The sequence below is a fragment of the Miniopterus schreibersii genome (genome assembly GCF_964146895.1).
Source record: "Miniopterus schreibersii genome assembly, chromosome: 8".
NCBI classification, from domain to species: domain Eukaryota; kingdom Metazoa; phylum Chordata; class Mammalia; order Chiroptera; family Miniopteridae; genus Miniopterus; species Miniopterus schreibersii.
Window position 1 is genome coordinate 36,624,877 of NC_138109.1, and position 20,733 is coordinate 36,645,609.

General features: G+C 43.4%; 1 protein-coding gene across 9 annotated transcripts in view; it reads left to right on the forward strand.

Moving 5' to 3' along the window:
* The first annotated feature begins 3,480 nt into the window (after positions 1-3,480).
* Positions 3,481-20,733, forward strand: part of FGGY (FGGY carbohydrate kinase domain containing) — a 354,457-nt gene continuing 337,204 nt past the window's right edge. For 4 of the 9 annotated variants that reach the window (XR_013999411.1, XR_013999412.1, XM_081145351.1 and 1 more), the window contains exons 1-2: positions 15,056-15,121; positions 20,298-20,512. Coding sequence is in view for 6 of the 9 variants with exons in the window: in XM_081145351.1 (XP_081001477.1) it covers positions 20,312-20,512 (201 nt within the window). In the remaining 3 variants the exon portion in view is untranslated. Of the gene's footprint in view, positions 3,845-13,934; positions 13,994-15,037; positions 15,122-20,297; positions 20,513-20,733 lie in introns of those variants that run through there. The other 5 variants (XM_081145346.1, XM_081145349.1, XM_081145350.1 and 2 more) reach the window with 5 other exon arrangements.

Sequence of the window (20,733 nt, forward strand, 5' to 3'; positions counted from 1 at the left end):
GCTCATATGGCGATGAGCCAGGGCATCCGGGCAAGCCTATTGAAGAGAGTTAACTTTACAAGGCGTCCTAGGTTCAGTGCCGTGTGAGTAACAGAGAATGATCGTGCAGGAGTCTAGAAGAAAAGAGACCTATGGAAGCCTCAGATAGAAGGGGAACTTTGCAGAGCAAGTAGGCCCTCAACTAGATACTGATGGCAGAATATGAACCCAATAAGAGAACAATGGAGGGAGAGGCTTTCCAGGTAGAAAGAGTCATATTATGAGCAAAGGTGAGAGGTGGGGAAATCCTGACATTCTGGGTTTGTGTTATGCAGTGTGGAGTACTGAAGAGAGCACAGCCTGCTCCAAATTCACTAACAGTGCAACTGTAGGCGAGTCATCTACTTTCTCTAAACCTCGGTTTCCCTATCTGTGCAATGGGTTGTGAGAACAGCCACTTCATGGGATTGTGGAAGATCTAAGACAATGATTCAAAGCAACTGTTTCAACAACATCACCAATCTACGTTTGACCTCAATCTAAATCTTGTTCCCTGTCTCATAGTATCCTATTTCCCTTCCTGCTTGCGATGGAATCAATTATATGTCTGTGTGCTTAGTTATTGAATGTCTGTTTCATGACTGTAAATTCCATGAGGACAGGAACAATCTCTGTTCTTCTCAACACCATCTCTTTAATGTCCAGATCAGTAGGCACTCAATACGTCTCCGTTAAATGAGTGAATACATAAGTGTACAAATGAATAAATGAATTCATGAATAAATGAATAACTATACCTATTTCTGTGCCATGATTCCAAGAATCTTAGGGAAATTATGTCGTTTCTCTGGTGAGAGGGCTGGTTGCTAAAGCAGGAAAAGCCTTCAGAGAATGTAGTTAGAGAATTGCAGGGCCTCCCCAGATCTCCCATCTGCCTCCTGGTGTTGCACGTAACTGTCTTTGAGTGGGAAGAAAATGACACAAACTTGCAGTTCAGCTGGTTCCAGGGCTTCCAACCTAGCTCCTTCTGTCTTGCTCAGATCTGATATGCTGCTTCACTAGTGTGACTTGTGATGTGCACAGTGAAAATGACTGTGCAGATCCCAAGCTGCCGGGCAATAACCCTGAGTGAATGTCTAGACTTTCCAATAATAAAGTCTTCTAATCCAGTGCAACACAATAACCCTTTTTGTAGAGTGGGGACGAGGAAAGGGGAAAAACAGATACACTAATAATTACTAGGCATTGGATGCATGCATTCTGAGTTCGGTGACAGAGGTAAGTACAGAGAACTGAAGGGTACAGTGGAGGCTATACAGTCCTGCCCTAGGAGAAGCAATGTAAATACAGGTAGATAACATTTATAGCTTTCAGAAATATGATTACATATATAATCTCCTCTTAGTCTCCCTGCAGCCATAAGAAAAGGGAAACTATGGATAACATTTGGTTGATTCTAATATATCGGGAAAGTGAGGTAATCAGGGATGGTCCAGGATATAGAGCCGGTGTCAGCTGCAGATACGAACTCACTGCCAGATCTCGTGACTATCAGTTTAGGGACCTTTCTCTTACGCTGCACTGTCACGCACTGGCCTTTATATTGGTCAACAGTGTGAGCATGCCTGCATTGTCGCAAAAACCCTGCTTTCTATAATATGTTTCCAGTGCACTTTTGTGATGGGACATCAGAATTGAATAAGTCCAGGGTAGGCAAGTGAAGGTCCGTGGGCCACACTGGCCCATTGCATGCTTTTGTAAACAAAGTTCATTTACTCTTACCTATGGCTGTTTTTGCATTGCAAAAGCAGACTCCTTGCTTCACTTTTCTACTTTACTTTTTTACTTTTATGTTTAAGGTCCTCTCATGGTTCAAGATGGCTGCTGGCACTCCAGCCACTGTGCTGTTGTTGCTACTACTACTACTGATAGTATGATAATTAGAGGGAACAACCCAAAAATCAAATACAAAAAGCCTAGAAACAGAGACATCCATAAAGATCAGGCAGCTAATAGGCATTAATTCAAATCTGCCATAGTTCCTGAAGCAACCAGCATATTTCATTGATCCCATTCCTGGGGTAGGTACACTGAGAAAGACCTGGAAAAACCATGTCTTACCTGTATTCAGCATCTAACACTTTACAAAGCATATTTATGCTTCATTTGCTCTTCCCAATACTCTAGAAAGGTAAGATGAAGAGGTCTTGTTATTCTTTCTACTGTACACTACAGTTCACACAGGTGCTAAGTAACCAGACCCCAGGACCTTCTACCTTCCTAAAGACTGTTAGATATTTGGATATTTGTTGGAAATGAAAGACGAACAATCATTGCAGAGGAGAAAGAAAATGATCCCAAACCAGGACTCCTAGCAGATGCAGCTAATCCTGTGGCCTCAGCCTCACGGAACCAGTACCCTCACCTGTAAGACAAAGTCAGAGCATCTGTCGACTTCTGGGGATGTTATGAGGACGGCAGGCAGTGACTATAATGCACAGGGCACACAGGCCAGGTCAACAAAATCGCTGTCATTACCTAGGCTTACCTCTCACATCCAGTGTGTCCTTGGAAAGATACTTCCTTTTACTGCGCACCAGTTAACTTTTCTCGGAAAACAAAGGGCCTGGACTCAGACTTGCTAAAACTATCTTCTGAATCTTGAGTCCCATCAGCCTGGGGACCTACCTTTTTACAGAAAACAGCTCAGATAAGAGGTCAGGTTGGAATTCTCCCTCTGGTTACCAGCTAGCTGCGTGTCTCAGTACAGGCTAAACACGTTTCCGACTCTGCGTCTGTAGGATGGGGCCAAACAGTATATAGTTTATTGGAAAGGCAAGGATTGTGAGGACAGAATTAGGTAGGTGTGTCCAGGCCCCGCAGATGAACTTCTTCAAAAGCAGGGACCCATCTGCTTCGTAGACTTAAAGACTGTGCCATCACTTCGGAGGGCTGGTCACAGGATCAGATGATAAATTCATGTAAAGTATCAGGAACAAGAACGGGCACAAAGTAAGCATTCAACAATTTATTTTATTTTATTATTTTTTTACATCCGCCTACAACAGTCCCGGTGTTCAGGGTCGAGAAGCGGTTCTAAGATACGCATTTTAAGAAGCGGTTATAAGGTGCGCGGGTGAGTTCTGCGAAGCGAGCCCCGGGGCGGGAAAGTCTCCCTGGAGCGACACAGCCCCAGAGGCGTCCCCGCGAGCGCGGTGGCCCCGAGCGGCCCGGCGAGGTCCCGCCCCGCCCGCCTCCCGGCCGCGCCTGGCCCCGGGCGGCGGGCGGACCGGCGGCGCCCAATCCCCGGCCGGCTTCGAAGGACCAATCGGGGCGCAGATTACCGGGGCCGCGGCGGCCTGGGGGCGGGGCCTCATCACGCCCGGGCCAGTGGCGAGGCGCGTCCAGCCCGCAGCCCAGCTCGAGTGTGAGCTCAGATGGGCCCAGTGAGTGACCCTCCTCTCGGTCCCACGTGTGCACCCGGGGCTTTTGCAGACGCGCGGCGTGCGCGCTGTCCAATCGGAGAGCGCACGACCCGCACCCTCCCTCCCTCCGCCTGCGGTCGCCGCCTCCTCTTCCTCTTCCTCCGCCGGCTGCTAAAGTCTCATTCCCGCCGGGCCTTGGCTCCCGAGACGGTGCTGAGTCCCCTGTCCTGTCCCGGGTGAGGCGTCCGGCCGCTCAGCGGGGGGGTCGGCTTTTACTGCGTCCCCGAGGCTGCCCGGGAGAGGTCTGCAGCCCGCGGGCCTCGGCCAGCCCTGTCCACTTAACTGTGCACTTCCTCGCTCCCCGTCACCCCTCCGTCCCGCAGTTTAGGACATTTTCCCAGGCATTTTAGACCCTTGGAATTAAAACCTCGCTACCTAAGGTATCTTAAGGCCAGTGCTGCTTGTTACCTTGAAACGTTTTCAGCAGCTTGCGATGTCTTGAGGTGCAGTTTAGCGCAGATGGTCTAGTGCTGTTCGGTTACAGTTATCCTGGATAGTAAGGCCTGGGGGGAATCTTTCCATTTTTATTCTTGTCCCTTCTTTTAAGGGATCCACAAGATGCAAAATAGGAATTCCCCTAATCATTGGCTATTTTCTCCTGAAGCACTTGTCTTAATTTATTTGGTAAATTAAAGTGTCAGTCATTATACCAAGAAATGGGAGAACCATCATCATTTGTTTAATTTTGAAAATAGGAGTTAAAGGGGAGGAAGTGATTATGCTTTGGAATTGCTAATCCTCTCGGTGTATGCCTGTTATTTAGATGGTAGAGTTTTGCTTTGTTTGGCTTGCTTTTCCTCATTTCCCATAAGCCACCCTATGTATATCCTGATTTTTTACTTTCGAGGTTGCCAGCTGGGTTTTTCAGCCTTACAACTGCCTCCTAGTCTTCTGGGAGTCTCCTGTTAATGAGGTCCTCCGCTTGGCTCTTGACCTGATGGCCACTGGCCTAGCACTGGGAAGGACCAGCTGAGGAGGATCTCCTAGTGGGAGGCCCAGAGGACTGTTATTAGGAATGACTGGGGGGGAAGCAGACCAGAGAGGGTGAGGAGGGCCTGGAGGTTAATTTGAGGGGGAGAAAGGTTGGAAGCCTCTTTGGCTGGATTTTGATGTCAAAACATGTGTATTGGGAAAAGGGAATAACCCAGAGGGTGGAGATCTGTGTCTTTCTAGATGAAATTAAGTTTGCTAGGAGGAGACTGGGTCTTCTTCCAGGCTATGTTAATCTTTGCTGTGGGCCTTGTCTTTTCCTGGAATCTCTAAACTTTCACTTAGTTCAAATCACAGTCAATTACCAGCTGGTTTTGAAAACAATTTAAAGTAATGGAATCTTAACTCCCAGCCAGGGTGGGACCCATCCCCTCTTCCCAGGGTATTTGATATAATTATTTTACCAGAATGTACTATAGAGGTCATTTCACTTCTTACCTGCCCATCTTTTTATGAGGTGAGATGTAGAATCAACCCAGGTGGTGTAAGAGGAGGTTCATCCAAACCAGTGCTTCAGTTCATTCATTTGTTCACTAATCTTGTGGCAGGTATGGGCCTGGCACTGTGGTGAAGAGAACAAGACTCGGTCTCTGCTTTCATCCAGTCTAGTCTGATGAGGGAGATTATATGAGGATGAGATTAGGGCTGTGGCAAGGTATGCAGAAGATGCTTAGAGGTGGAGAGAAGGGCACATGGCCCAATATGAGGTTTTGAGGAAAACTTCCCAGGGGAGATAATAGCTGAGTTACAAAGCCTCAGTATGAGTGGGCTGGAGAAAGACAAAGGGGAAGGGATTATATTTGATTTGGGAACAGCATGTGCAAAACTATGTAAACCTGGCACATTGTTGGTAAGTATGGCTCATCAGGAATGGGTGAGGTGGGAAATCACCAGAAAGTAGGCTGGGGCTGGGATGTGTGAAAGGGCCAGAACAGGGAGGGTCAGGTGAGTCATGTTAAGAGAATTTGAAACGTGTCTTCCGAGTTTTAGAAAGTTAATTCTGCCTGCAGGGTGAAGACTGAAGGAAGGCTATTATAATACAGGTGCGAAGTGGGGTAGGGTAATAGTTATGAAACTGAAGAGAGATTAGGAGAGCATAATGGTAGGGATTAATTACTGATTTGAATATAGTGGATGAAGAAAGAATGTGGCAGTCAAGGTTCCATGGGGAAAAGAAGGCATTCTTAAAGGGTATTTTTGATCAGCTTTATTGAAGTCTACCTGGCATACAATAAACTACATATTTAAAGTGTCTAATTTGGTTAAATTTGACATAAGTATATATCCATGAAACCATCACAGTCAAGATAAAGAATATTTCTAATACCCCCAAAGATTTGTGCCCCTTGGTAATCCCTCCCTTCCTAGTACCACCCTTCCCCCAAAGCAACCGTTGATTTACTTTCTGTCAACATAGATTAATTAAGATTTTTTAGGACTTTATCTGTGGGGTCATACAATATGCATCTTTTCTTGTGTGGTTCTTTTATTCTGTTCCGTAGATCTTTTTGCCATTTTTGATGCCAATACCACATAGTCTTGATGACTATAGTTTTGTAATAAGTATTAAAGTCAGATAATATAAGTCCTTCAACTTTGTTCTTTTTAAAGTTGTTTTGGTCATTCTAGGTCTGTTACATTTCCACATTAATTTTACGGTTATTTTGCCAATTTCAAAATAAAGGCCTGCTTAGATTTTAGTTGGACTTTTATTGAACCTATACATTGATTGAGGGGAAAAGTGACATCTTAAATATTGAATCTTCTGATGCATGGACAGAGTATATCTCCTGATGTACTCAGGTCTTCCTTAATTTCAGCAATGTTTTGTAGCTTTCAGTAGATAGGTTTTGCACGTCTTTGTCAGATTATCTGTAGGTATTTCATATTTTTTTATATTATTGTAAACAATATTGTCCTTAAAAATTTCAATTTCTAATTGTTGCTACTTGTGTATTGATCATATATCCTACAACCTTGCTAAGCTACTTATTAGTTCTAATTGCTTTTTTGTAGATGCTATCAGATTTTCTATGTAGGTGATCATGTTATCTGTAAATAAAGACAGTTTTACTTTTTTCTTTCAGCGAGGATGCATTTTATTCTTTTTCTTGCTTTATTACACTGGTTAGAAGCATTAAAATATTTTTTTACTTTATTGATTTTTTTAGAGAGAGAGAAAGGGAAAGAGAGACAGAGACAGAGAAACATTGATTTGTTGGTCCACTTATTTACGCATTCATTGGTTGAGTATTATCTGTGTCCTGACTGGGGATCGAACCCACAACCTTGGGGTATTGGGGTAGTACTCTAACCAATTTAGCTACCCGGCCAGGGTGAAGCATTTATTTTTTTCATCATTAACTATGATGTTTGATTTAGTTGTATTTTCTTTGTAGAAGCCCTTTATCAGGTTTAGGAAGTTTCATTCTATTCCTATTTTCCTGAGAGGTGTGGTTTCTTGGTTATTTGTTTTTAAATGAAGAATGGATGTTGTATTTTTTCAGGCTCTTTTTTCAGTAACTGTTGAGATAATTTTTAATTCTTAATATGATGAATTACAGTCACTGATTTTTATTTTTATTTTTTGTATATTAAACTGAACTTGTATTCCTGAGACAAATCCCACTGAGTCAGGACCTATTATCCTTTTTATATTTTGTTGGATTCTATTTGGTAAAATTTTAAGAAGTTTTGCATCTATGTTAATAATGGATATTGATTTATAGTTTCCTTGTATTGTCTTCTTAAGTTTTGATATCAAGATAATTCTGGTCTCATAGAATGAGTTAGGAAGTATTTCCTCCTCTTCAATTTTTTGGAAGCGTTTGTGTAGAATTAATATTTATCCTTTAAATGTTTGATAGAATTCACCAGTGAAGCCATCTGGGCCTGGAGTTTTTTTGTTGGGAGGGAGAGAAAAGTCCTCATTTTAATAATCTAGGACTATTCAGATTGTTTTTTCTTGAATGAGGCTTGATAGTTTGTGTGTTTTACGGTATTTGTACATATCATCTAAGTTGCTCATAATATTCCCCTATTATCATTTTAATATCTGTAGTATCTGTTGTGATTTCATCTCCCTCATTTCTATTATTGGTAATTTATTATTTCTCTCTTTATTTTCCTGGTAATTCTGGCCAGGCATTTATCAATTTTATTAATCTTCTCAAAGAACCAGCTTTTGGTTTCATTTATTTTCTTTCTTTTTTTTAAATTGGTTTCTGCTCTGAAATTTATTATTTCCTTTCTTCTACTTACTTTGATTTCCTTTCTGATTTATTAAGATGGAAGATGGGGCCATGTGTTTACGACTTCTTTCCTAATGTAAGCATTTGATATAAATTTCCAAGTGCTCTTCAGCTTAGCCCTACAACTTTTGCTATTTTTTATTTAGTTAAAATCTTTTTAGTTTTTAATTTTTTTTGATCCATGTGTTATGTAGAAGTTTATTCAGTTTCCAAATATTTGAGGACTTTCTGTTATTACATATTACATAGCTTTCTGTTATTGATTTATAATTTAATTCCATGTGGTCATAGGACGTACTTTGTATGACTTAAATCCTTTTAATTTTTTGAGACTTTTTGGGCCCAGAATGTGGTCTGTCTCAATAAATGTTCCAAGTGTACTTGAAAAAAATGTGTATTCTTCTCTTTTGGGTAAAGTGCTTTTTACATGTCTATAGGTCGGCTTTATTGACTGCTACTGTATGTTATAACCTTGCTGATTTTCTGTCTAGTTATTCTATCAATTATTGAGAGAGGGGTATTGGGATTTCTCATGATCATTGTAGATATATGCATTTCTCTTTGAAGTTCCATCAGATTTTGTTTTATGTACTCTGATGCACTGTTATTAGGTACATTAATATTTAGGATTGTTTGGTTGTCTTGGTGAATCATCCCCTTTATTATTCCATAATTTCTGATAATATATTTGCTCTGAAATCTACTTAGTCGTTTTTCCTGGTAATATTTGTGCTCTAAAATGTACTTAGAGTGATAATGATATAGCTGCTCCAACTTTCTTTTGATTGCTGTTTTATACTATATCTTTTTCCTCCTTTTATTTTTTAACCTATTTGTGTCCTTATATTTAAAGTGGGTTTCTTGTAGGCAGCGTATAGTTAGATTGGATAACAAAGTAGGGCCTGGTAGTTCCTGCCTTTTCATTAGGGTGTTTAGACTATATTTAATGTAATTATTCGTATGCTTTGGTTTGAGTATACCATCTTGCTTTTTTTTTTTTTTTCTGTGTTTGTCCCATCTGTTCTTTGGTCTTTTTTCCTTTTTCTGCCTTCTTTTGGGTTATTTTAAAAATAATTTTATTTTTTCCTCCTTATTGGTTAATTAAGTATAACTTATTTTTTAATCCTCACCTGAGGGTATGTTTTTATTGATTTTAGCAAGAAAGGAAGGGGGGGGAGAGAGAGAGAGAGAGAGAGAGAGAGATCAATGTAAGAGAGAAACATCGGTCAGTTGCCTTCGGTACATGCACCAACCGGGGATTGAACTTGAAACCTAGGTATGTGCCCTGACCAGGAATTGAACCCTCCACCTTTTGGTGTACAGGACAACACTCCAACCAACTTAGCCACCCAGCCAGGGCAAGTATAACTTCTTTTGGTATTATTTTGGTAGTTGCTTTAATTTATCAGTCTACTTTCGAGTGGAATTATACTACTTCACATGTGTTTCATGTAAGAACCATACAGCAGTAGATTTATATTTCTTTTCTTCTAGCCTTTGTACTACTCTTGCTATATGTTGTACATTTTACTTTCATATATGTTTAAGCCCCACAATACATGCTTATTTAATTTTAACCAGTCAGTTATCTTTTGAAGACATTCAGATAATTTTTAAACATTCTTTCATGTACCCACAATGTTACCCTTGTGCTCTTCACTACATTTTGTGGATCCAGATTTCCATGCGATGTCATTTCCCTCGCTGCTGCTTGTAGTGTAGTTCTCCTCCTGATGAACTTTCTTATCTTTTGTCTGGGAAGATCTTTATTTTCTTCCTTGTTTGCATGCCTGGTAATTTTTGATTGAAGACCAGACATTGTGTTTTTTACCTTGTTAGAAATTTTGTATTTCTGTAAGTACTCTTGAGCTTTGTCTGCATACTCTACCCAATGCCCTGGGAATTACGAGACTTTTCAGTCTGGTTATTGCGAAAAGGCTCTATTCATGGGCCTGTGTGAAGCCCGTTCATTGTTCACTCTAACCCTTTCAGGTGTTTCTGGCTCAGGTAGTGTCCGCACTCTTTGTAATACTTAAGGGGTACCCTTTGCAGATGGCTGGACTTCTCCCTTGTACACCTCTCTCCTCTCTTGTACTTTGCCTCAAGTAATCTAGCCTCGTTTTTGTCCACAGATTCCTAACTCTGTCTCCTCAACTCAGGAATATTGCAGGACTTGGCTTGGGTTCCAGGCGCTAAGCTTGAACAAATTTCAGAATACCTCTTTTTTTTCCTTTTGTCTCAAATCTCTCTAGGATCACTGTGCTTTGTTGCCTGGTTTCCAATGTCCTGAGAACCTTTGTTTCCTATTTTGGGTTTGTTTTTTAAGTTGTTTTGGGTGGGAGGGTAAATATGGTTCCTTTCCATCTTGGCTGGATGTAGAAGTCTTCAACTAGACTTTTTAAAGAAAATGTAAAGAAAGGACTACTTGAGGATGTGAGGAAGCGATTTTGAGGTAACCAAATACCAGTAATAATGGGGACCCCTTTTGCCACTTGAGGCCTGGAAAGGGCACAGTGAAGGAAGTGTATCAGAAGGAAACATAGACACCCTCCTATTAGGATAATTTTCAATAAAGGAACTCTTTAGAAAGATGAGGGGAGCCTGAGTCCCTGTGGCTAGTAACAGCAGGTGTGTTATACCCCTGTACTCAGCGGGGCAAAGGAGGAGGAATGGTCACCAACTGCAAAGGAGAAGTCACGCGAAGAAGGCTGCCTTAGAGGACCTCTTACCTTATTTCAAGACGTACAGCTAGTTCGAGGCCACTCCAAAGGAAGGGAGTCCCAACCTTACCCTCCTTCCTCCTTTCAGGCTTCTGCTGATGCCATTGGCTGAACCCAACTAGAAGACGGAGGATTGGAGAGCCTTAGAGACGCAGGCTGCTGCCCACAGGACAGAGCTCCGGAGGGGGGTTGAGAGTGGAAATGCGTGAGGCCAGGGATGGGGGCAGGCGGGGAACAGCCTCTATCAGGAGTCGGCGAGAACCTCTCCGTTTCTGGCTATAGTAGCAGCGTGGCTGGTGGTGCCAATCGCTGAGATAGGAGAGAAGGGACAGCTGTGAGTTTGGGGAGAAAACAGTTTGACATGTGAGGGAGACATGATGAAATTTCCTTCCCCACCAGGCATGCTTTCCCCTGGAGGCTCCTATAATTCCCTCTTCATCATCTTAAATTGTTTAGGAAGTTTTTATCAACCAGATGACAAATGAAGCCGAGTTCATACTGGAGGTACATTTACAATGATTTATGTGTGGGGCGGGTTTAGGGAAAATGGGGAAATCCAGTAGAAATCATTCAGGCTAAGTGTATTACCAGTCCCTTGGCCATCTGGATTTGGGGCTGAGGTACACTGAAAACGGTTGCAGGCAGGGCTAAGAGCCAGGTAGCTTGAATTCTGCTAAACTGGCCATGGGATAGAGAGATTAAGAAAGGACTCAGTGACTGACTGGACATGGAGAATGAAAGTTGGGAAGAAGACAAAGTCTGTAAAATCAAGAGTGGTTTACAGCCCGGCCAGTGTGGCTCAGTTGGTTGAGTGTAATCCCATGTGTAATCCCATGCACCAAGAGGTCACGGGTTTGATTCCTGGTCAGGGCACATGCCTGGTTGTGGGCTCGATCCCCAGTGGGGGGCGTGTGGGAGGCAGCTATTCGATGTTTCTATCTCTCCTTCTCCTTTTTTCTCTCTAAAACCAATAAAAACATTTAAAAATTTAAAAAAAAGAATGATTTAGACAGATTAAGTTAGGTATAATTTACCTAATTCTTGGATTGTAGAATTGTGTGGCCAAATGAGGCTACTGTTAAGACGTTTAATGGTTATCTTGGGACATAGTGGAAAGAGCATAGGATTGAAGTCCCACTCTGCTTTTCACTGGCTCCGTGAGGTTGGGCACGTGACCTGACTGCACACCTTAGGTCCCCCATCTATAAGTGGTGGAGCCTCCATAGTTGTTGGGAGGAGTAGCAAGGCCATCTACTAAATCACTAGTGCCATGCCTGGCACAGAGTAAATGCTTGTGAGAAATTTATTCATCCAAGATGAAGGTTGGCTCAAAATAGAAGTATGTTTGAGAAACATTTGGGTTCATGTGAAAATAAATATTGAGAAAACACAGGCAACACAATTTCTGGTGATCTATTAAGGGAAGAGTAGGGTATTGGAGGGGGGTGACCACAGAGTCTCCCTTCAAAGACAGTTGGTGAAGACACCCTAACCCCTTTCCCCTTTTCTGCTGAACAGATTATTCTGATATTAGTGTAGAGATTGGATATTGGGCTGGGTGGGCCACTGATTTGTCCCAACACATGTTGCATCCAGAGGGCCTTCAGGAAGGTAGAGAAGACCTACTGTGTGCTTACCCTGTGCTGTTAGCCCAACTTACCTCATCTCCACACAATGTCATGTGGAAACATGGTGTCTGAGGATCACTCTTGTTAGTTGTATCAAGTGCCCCTTATCCATCTTCCTTTCTTGTTACTTTAGAAAAAGCCATGGCATGGAGGAACACAGTTATAGGAACTGAAAATATACAGCATAGAGGAGAGAAGACTCAGTAGGAGGTTGTGAGTCACCTTCAAGCATTTGAAGGATAGCTCACCTAGAAGGGATTAGATGGTCTGGGTGATCCCATGGGATAAAAATGAGGACTAGAGGGTGGAGTTGTACAAAGCTGAGTTTCACGCACTACAAGGAAGAGCTTTCTTATTACAGTAATAGCTGCTCATTGTGAAAATTCAAACAGCACAGAGAAGGGAAGTTAAAAATTGCCCTCCCACTTCTACTGCATTACTTTTCATAGTGAGCAGGTGTTTATGTATTCTTCCTGAAATCTGGTATGTTGGGTCTTTATACAGTGCAGGGGTTCTCAAACTTTAGCATTTATCAGGCTCCTCTGGAGAGCTTTTTACAGGCCCCGAGCAGCACTCCCAGGGTTTCTGAATCCATGGATTTGAGCTGGAGCCTGAGAATTTGCATTTCTAACACTTTAGTTCCTTTGTGATACTGATGCTGTTGCTCTTGGAGCTCATACTTTGAGAACCAGTGATACTCTCCTCTTTTTTAAAAAAATACGTTTTTATCGTGCAGGATACTCTATCCTCTTAAAAAATGAATGTAGGGGCAGCCTATCGATGTTTCTCTCTCTTCCTCTCCCTTCCTCTCTCTAAAATAATCAATAAAAACATTTAAAAAATAATACAAATGGGGGTCTAAGAACTTGCTCTTATACCTACTATAATTATCATTTTTCTTTAGCTCATCCTCATTTTTAACAGCTCCTTATGTCCCCTATTAATAGACGTTTAAATTGTTTCCAGGGTTTTTGTGAGTGTGCTCTTGCCTTTACGAAAAAGAATGTTGAAATGGACTTTTTGTGTACGTATTTTGTAGGTGAGATAATCCATAAATTCTTAGAAGTTAAACTGTTGGGTAAAAGGGTAGATTTTGAAAATGGACAGATATTCATAAATTGTTCTAAAGAAGATTCAGCCAATTACTGTCCCACTAAAAGTGTATGACATTGTTATTTCCCCACACTCTTGCCTGAGTGGGTATTATCAAAAATTCGTTGTAAAATTGTATCTCAGTATTGTTTTGATTTGTATTTCCTACATTATTTGTGAGGGCAAAGGTTCATGTGCATTCATCTAATTTCTTTTTCCAAACTGCAAGTTATTATTCTTTGCTTCATTGGAAAAGGGAGTAATATGAACAAAGGTGCCAAACCTTTATTTGAAGGGTTGCTAGTAGTGCTGTAGGATTGCAGCATCAGGGTTGCGATCAGGGAGGGAGATAAGGGGTTGGGGGTAGGGAGGTAGGGAGATTGGGAGGTAGGTAGGGAGGTAAGGAGGTAGGAGGTAGGGGGGTAGGGGGGTAGGGAGGTAGGGAGGTAGAGTTAGAGACTCAGGCAAGGCCAGAGCTTTGAGGTCCTGTGGACCAAATAAAGAGCTTGGGCTTCATTTCGGGCAGCAGCAGCATTGGTGGTGGTTAAGCGTAGACTGTGGCTCTCGGTGATTTTTACAGGGTGTGTGTGTGTGTGGCATGGCAGACTGTCCAGTTCTCCAAGTCTAATGTTTAATGTTCAAATCACTCATTCTTTCGGCCTTTCACCTTGGGTCTTAAAGCCACTTGTCCATGCTTATAAACAGGTAAACACAAGAATAGGCCAGGGACCTCAGCCAGCCTCTGGCGGGCATCACCTCTGAGGAAGGAGTTTCGCGGGACTGTGTGGGGAATGCGTTTGGTCGCTCTTCTCAAGAGCCCTGAGCCCTTCCTGACAGCAGTCATTAAGGTTGGTGGTTTTCCTGTTCTTTTAATTTGAGTGGCTTTCTGGGAAAAGCTATGGATTTCGGCCAATATGCTAATGATAACGGCATTACTTTGAAGGTCTGGTTAGCTCTGTGGAAAATCATATCATAGTTAACTGTCTCAGCAAATCAACAGCAGCCCCGTGGAGAAGAAAGTGACAGAGGGAGAGAAAATACACATACAGGGCGGCGCAACAGTTGTTCGTTTGAAGAATAATACGATAATTCATAATGATACAAGAATAAAGTCTGTTTTACGTTCTTACAACTGTAACCCTACTCTAGCCCCACCCTGTATATTTAAATTATTCAGAATTCAAAGAGAGGTGAGGGATTCATGTTTCAAAAAGAAGAGTCCATGTAATAATAATCACGGTTTGCTTGTAATTTTCCCTGATATGGGCTTAGCTTTGTAATTGGCATATTAGGGCTAAAATATGATAACTTTGCTTTTAGAATCAGGCCACCAGCCCTCTCTCTCCTGTGCCTGGTCTGCCGTCTTTCTGCTTCCAGGGTCCTGGCATGAGAGTGTGACCATCGGATTCCAACTTTGGCTTTTAGTGAACTCAGGGTGTGTAAGAGGTAGATGGACTGAGCATGTACCAAACATCAGGCACTGTGCTAGGCATTTCAGTTACATAATCTCAGTTAATCTTTCAGAGAATACTGTGAGATGGTAGCTTTCACTTTAAGAGAAAAAGCACCTGTCAGCAAGCTGGACTTTTTCTCCCATGGGTATTGTTGATAAAGCCAATAAGAGAGCCAGTTACTGTTGCCAACTGAGCTCTTTCCTGCCATCATGAACTTTCTCATCGTCTTAGAGCACGTGAGGTTTATTTAAAGTGGTATTTAGTTCTTTATGTTAAGAAAACTGAAGTGGACAAGCGTACTTGTTGTTTATATTTCCCTTCCCAAACTTACCAACCCCGATTGTAATATAACTAATTAAATAAATCATGTAGGACTCCTGTACGTGAGCTCCCTGCAAAGTCCAAAGATCAAAGTTGAAAGAAGATATTAAGCTCTCTCCCAGGTCCCTAGGACACTGCGCCTGTGGACAAGGCCACCAAATTTATCCTGCAGGAGTCGCTCTTTAAGAAATAGGACCAAAGGTAAGCTCATCACCTCTGGAGGTTCATAGTCTTTGGAAACACTATTATTACTATTAGGTTATTTAAAGGAAAAGAGGGAGGGAAAAACAATACTAGAACAACCCCTCAATGATTGGTCTTCAACACATTCTTTGTAGCATTGTCCCCCCTTCTTGGAATTGCTGAAATAGTTTTGCAAAGAATTGCCTTCCAGGTCCAGGTCCCTCTTTCCTTTTTTCACACTGCATTTGAGCAGCTGGCACATTTGTTGAAGAATCAGCCGTGAAGTCTGTGGTTTCCTGTGCACATTTCTAATAATATTTATACAGGCTCTTATTTAATGAACCGTATAAATATTTATCATGAGAGCCATCTTTTGATGATGAATAGAGGCTAAAACCCAGTCCAGTTTACGCTGGGGACTTGGACAGGAGGCTTTTCTACCCTTTGAAGCATCTTGTGGGCTAAGTTAGGGATGGCTCAGAACTTGGGTTTCTCTCCAGTGTTTTTCTTTCTCTTGGTCTCCACAGTCCATGCCCTTATTTCTCTCTGCCTGACCACCCTCACCATCTCCCCATCAGTTTTTCTCTTTAGAGTATCACCTTTGCCTAAAAAGAATGACTTGGAACCATTCATAAGTTGTGCTTTGGAGCCTCACTGACTCAGCCACCAGTCCCAGCTTCTCTGTTTCTGTGCTCTGTGACCTTAAACAGCTTTATCGGGTGATTTGCATAGCAGAGCCTAATAAATGCTAGTTGCTGCATTTATTGTTGATATTCTTATTGAAGAAGGGATCAAAGGGTGTGGTTCTCAATTTTAGGTTGGTGTTGTGGAAGGAGCCCTAAGACTTGCCTTAAGAGGCTGGGGTTCAAATATGGGTGCTGCTGTTTACTCTTTGTGTGACTTGGGGCAAGTTTCCCCATCCCACTGAGGTGTCAAATGGGGATATTTTTACCGACTTGATTGGGTTTTAGTTGGAAGAGGTTAACGTGTGAAAGTGCCAGACACACAGCAGAACCCTAATCCTTTTTTAAAAAATTAGAAAAGGGAATATTGTTTTCCCTCTCGCAGTGGCTTTATTTTTTGAGCCCCAGAGGAATACAGTTTGGGTTCCAGGACGCAGCAGATAGTACTTAGGACCCAGGAACAAAGGGCACAGAGTAGTGAGCCGGTTGGCGAGGAAAACCCTCTGGTGGAGTTTTTGTAACTCACAGGGTTGAGTTTCAGGGAAGCTGCCCAAGGGCTTGAACTTTTCTGTTTCCCTGCTTTCAGGGTCTAGGTCTGGAAACAATCAAAAGAGATCACTTAAAACTATAATAATGGAAAACGTGGTGAACCTGAAATATTTAATTAGGATCTATTTCTTAGAAAAACATGAACTGGGAGGTGTGTGTGAGCCATGCTGGGAAGGTAGGACGCCTTGTTCCTGTGGGTTTGTGCCTTCCTGACTGATCCTTGGTCATGGACTAGAAATCATGGTTTGCCAGAGAAGGGCAGCGTGGTGCTGGGGAAGGGTAAGTCTCTGAAGGTGGACAGCCCGAGTTCTGAATTAGCCTGTCTTAGCAGGGTCCTTGGCCAGTAGACATTTAATAAATGGAGGGGTATCAGGCAGAGTAGCGTCCTGAGAAAACTGCCAGGGACTATGGAGCCAGAGGGAATTGGATCACTCTCAACTATGACTTACTTACTAGCTACATGTTAACTTTACCTGTTTACGACTCATTTTCCTCAGATTATCTTCAGGGGTTAGTGTCAGAATTCAAAGTGATAATGTAAGCAAGCTTCTCCGCACAGCATCAGATCCACAGTCAACATGGTACCTTTGATTTTTTTCCCTAAAGATAGGTGTTAAAGGTACCCACTGAGTCACAGAGAGACATGTCTGGTTCCTGCTTTGTGCCAGGCACTGGGCTGGCTCTAGGGGTACCCCTAGTAGTAGTGGAGTGAACTGTTTAATGGTGAAGCTACACTCTCCATGCGAGGTGGGGGCTCCCCTGAAGGGTGCGCTCTTTCCTGTTTAGCAAAGAGGTAGATGCACACAACAGAACTGGGGTAAGCCCTGGATCAGCTGCAGAGTGGAAATCTGCCTCCTTGGATTTTACTGGAAATAAATCAGGATGTCTGGATGGTGGGTGGTAAGATGGTGTACTCCCTGCAGAGGAAGAGAGAGTCAAAAGGGAGGAGGAACCCAGGTGTGAGGAGGTGGGCCATCCCCTGGCAGGGGAATCTTTCTTGTCATTGGGGCTGGTAGGAGTGAAGAGAAGTTGGGTGGTGGCTAAACCAGGTCTGTGTAAGCAAGAATGTTTGTATAGTTTCTTCATTTTCTATTTCCTGGTTTCTCCCTGAAGTGCTTAGAGTAGTCTTTGGAATGTTTTAGCCAAGGGCAGAGAGTTGCTGATATGCTAAGATCAGTGTTAAGGAACCCCTGGTGCCCTTCACCGAGAGGCAGTGGGAAGCTAAGAGAAGGAAGCCCAAGTAAAATAAGAAGATTGTGTGTGGGGTGAGCTGTAGGGAGGTGGAACAGCTAGCGTGGCCAGCCTTCCTCCTGTTTGAAAATAAAGAAACTGAGGAAGCTCTGAACTAGGGCACTGTCCTATTTTGCCCATCATTGTTTCCTGAGCTCTGAGCAGGGCGCCTGGCACAGTCTGCATTGCCTCAGATCTCAGATGTCATTCGTTGCAAGATGCATCGTTATTTCTTATACCACTCAGAAAGAAGGAAAAAGCTACCAACTAATTGTATGATGCCATTGATCGCTAGATTCACTCTGATTTTGGAGAAGATAAATGTGAAAAAATGAGTGTCCTAGAATTAATAAATTGTAGTTATAAGCATCCAATAAATATTTGTAATTGGATGAATGAAGCACGCGGAGATTGGAATGAAGACAAAACACTAGTGCATTTCAGTACAACTTAGGAATGCAAACTATATTAAAACACGAACCTGTTCATACTTATTTTCTATTGATTCACTGATTTAGTCATTCATTCAGAAAACATTTATTGAAAACCAATTATGTGCCAGATACTGTGCTAGGAGCTAAATGCAGAAATCAATAGTTCCTTTTTTCGGATTCAGGCCCGCAAGGGAGACAGACACAAACAAAAAAAGTCACAATTCTGCATAGTAAATAGGGACACAGTACCCTGGTGGCACCAAGGGACAAAGAAAGGCAAGGAAGTCTTCCCTGAAGTGGTGATGGTTGAGCCGGGTCTTAAAGTGTGAGTCCCTGGTCACCAGACGGAAGAGAGGAAGCAGTTAGGAAGGCAAGAACAAGTCCAAAGTGATGGGCAGTCGGGCAGCGGGGGGATGCGCTCGGAAACTGATGAGGAGTTTTGGGGTGTCTTGAGCTGGGTGTGAGAATGGGCAGGACAGGGTGGGGCAGGGCTGGACAACAGGCAGAGAGAAGCTCCTGGAGGCCTGAGATGTGCTGAGGGCCTCAGGCTGTGTATCAGCCCTAAGCCAAGGGTTCTCAGCCTTCCTGAGTCCTGAGGGACGGCCTGGCAGCGGGACTGCTGTGGGTGGGGGCGTGAGGGACGGCCTGGCAGAGGGACTGCTGTGGGTGGGGGCATGGTGGTCTTTGCTTCAAACTGAGAAGCTCTGCTTCATCCGCTTCATTTACATTTTCTGAGTAATGGCTGGGAGAGGAGGTGTCACTGTTGAATGAATGAAGTAATGTATGGTGTGGATACTGGTGCTGCTGGGTCTGTGGAGCGCCTGGCGGGTGGTAAGTGAGGGAGAGAAGGGGAGGAATCAGTGGGCTGGAGCCTGAGAGTTGTTCCCTGAGGCTCCAGTGAACGTGGCAAATGTTCTTACTGCAGCTTGCCCTTTTCCTCTCCACCTGCCAGCGAGCCAAAGGGGGCAGGCACCGCCAGGAGATCACTGTGACGAAGTCAGAAGCAGTCACTTCCAATGAAGCTGTTTTTGCCCAGGAAGCAGTAACTAAACGTCTGCCGGCTGACTTCCTTTAAGTGTCCCCCATGGTGGCTTTGCCCAGGAAACATTACCTCTTTGAAGTGGAAGGGGGCAGAAGGCTACTGCTGTTGTTGAAATTGGACCTCTGGGCAAGGAGACCTCCTGAGCTTACCTGGGGACTGTAGCATGTTAACCAGCGAGGGCGTCTTGGGGGCTTGTTCTTGTTCTTCGAAAGCCCAGTCTGGAAAGTGAAAGCCTCTACGAGATTTCTGAGTCCTGTGGGCTGATCTGACCAAAGGGACTTAGAGTGGCAACGAAGGTGAAGGAATTCCTGCCTGTTCCAGTCAGATTTCCTTATAACTCACAAGGGGTCTGTAAGGAAAACAGATTCTCTGACAAATTCCTGATCCTGTCTCCCTCCAGGCTTCTTCCCAATTCCCAGTTTCTTCATTAGGGGGCTGCAGTATGTTTGCCTTTTCTCCAAACCCATCCTGCCAGCTGTTAAGAAAGAGGCAGGAGCAGGAGACTCGGGAGCTCACAGATGTGGGACTGCGGGTGCCGGCTGCCCCTGAGGGACGCTGACTTCTTTAACTTCTCGGGACCTATTTCCCTATCGATATAATGTGCATCATCATAATAAAGTGCATTTCCTGTTGTTAAGCATGTGGACTTAAAATTAAGAGAAAAGTTACATATCTCTTGGAGCCTCACCTTGATCACCTGTGACATAGAGATTTAAATATACTCACCTTGGAGAGTCCTGGTGTGGAGTAGTGGGGAGGTTTGTGCTTTTCACAGTGCTTGGTACATAATAGGTGCTCAGGTAATTATTGGAATGAGTGATGGACTGGGTAGATGAAGTTCCTTTTCAGTATCATGCCCACTGCCCTTGTTTTGACAAATTCAATAAGAATAAATGCATATCTGTTACCTCCAGATTTGCAGTTCTCCTATAATCCTTGATTTACCTTTATAGCACTTTTCACCTGATATCACGACTTTGCTTAAATAATTATATAGTTCATAAATGCTTAATGTCTGACTCCCTCCCAAGAATGGAAATTGCATGTCTGAGGCCATGCCGATGTGGTTCACCCAACCACCTAGCTCATGCCTGTTAGCATACTGTTAGCACTCAGCATTTTTGTTAGATGAATAAATAGTAGATGGCCACCAGTTCCTTAGCTCCACAACTTTCATTTCCACTTTCAAGAGGTCTCATGCCTGATTTTGCAGACCCTCTTGGTCTTCATGTGGTTTTTGCCTTTGACCACCGCAGGTGGAGGGAACACAATGCTTGGCGGAGATCAGGAACCAGGGCGCTACTATGTGGGTGTGGATGTTGGGACAGGCAGTGTCCGCGCGGCTCTGGTGGACCAGCGGGGCATCCTTTTGGCTTTCGCAGACCAGCCAATTAACAAGTGGGAGCCTCAGTTCAACCATCATGAGCAGTCGTCCGAGGACATCTGGGCCGCGTGCTGTGTTGTCACAAAGGTAAGACCACACCTATGGGTTTCCCTCCTTGTATGTGCTTCCCTGCTTCTACCTGCTGAGTGTGTGCCATGTCTCCACCTGGCGCCAGACACAGTGTTGGTGTCACTTTAGACACAGGCCTGGTCTTTCAGGAGCTAACAGTCTAGTAGAGACAGAGACCAATAGACAGCCAGAAGATGACATGATAGGTGGTGGAGTGAAGTGACTATGGCTGGAGCCGA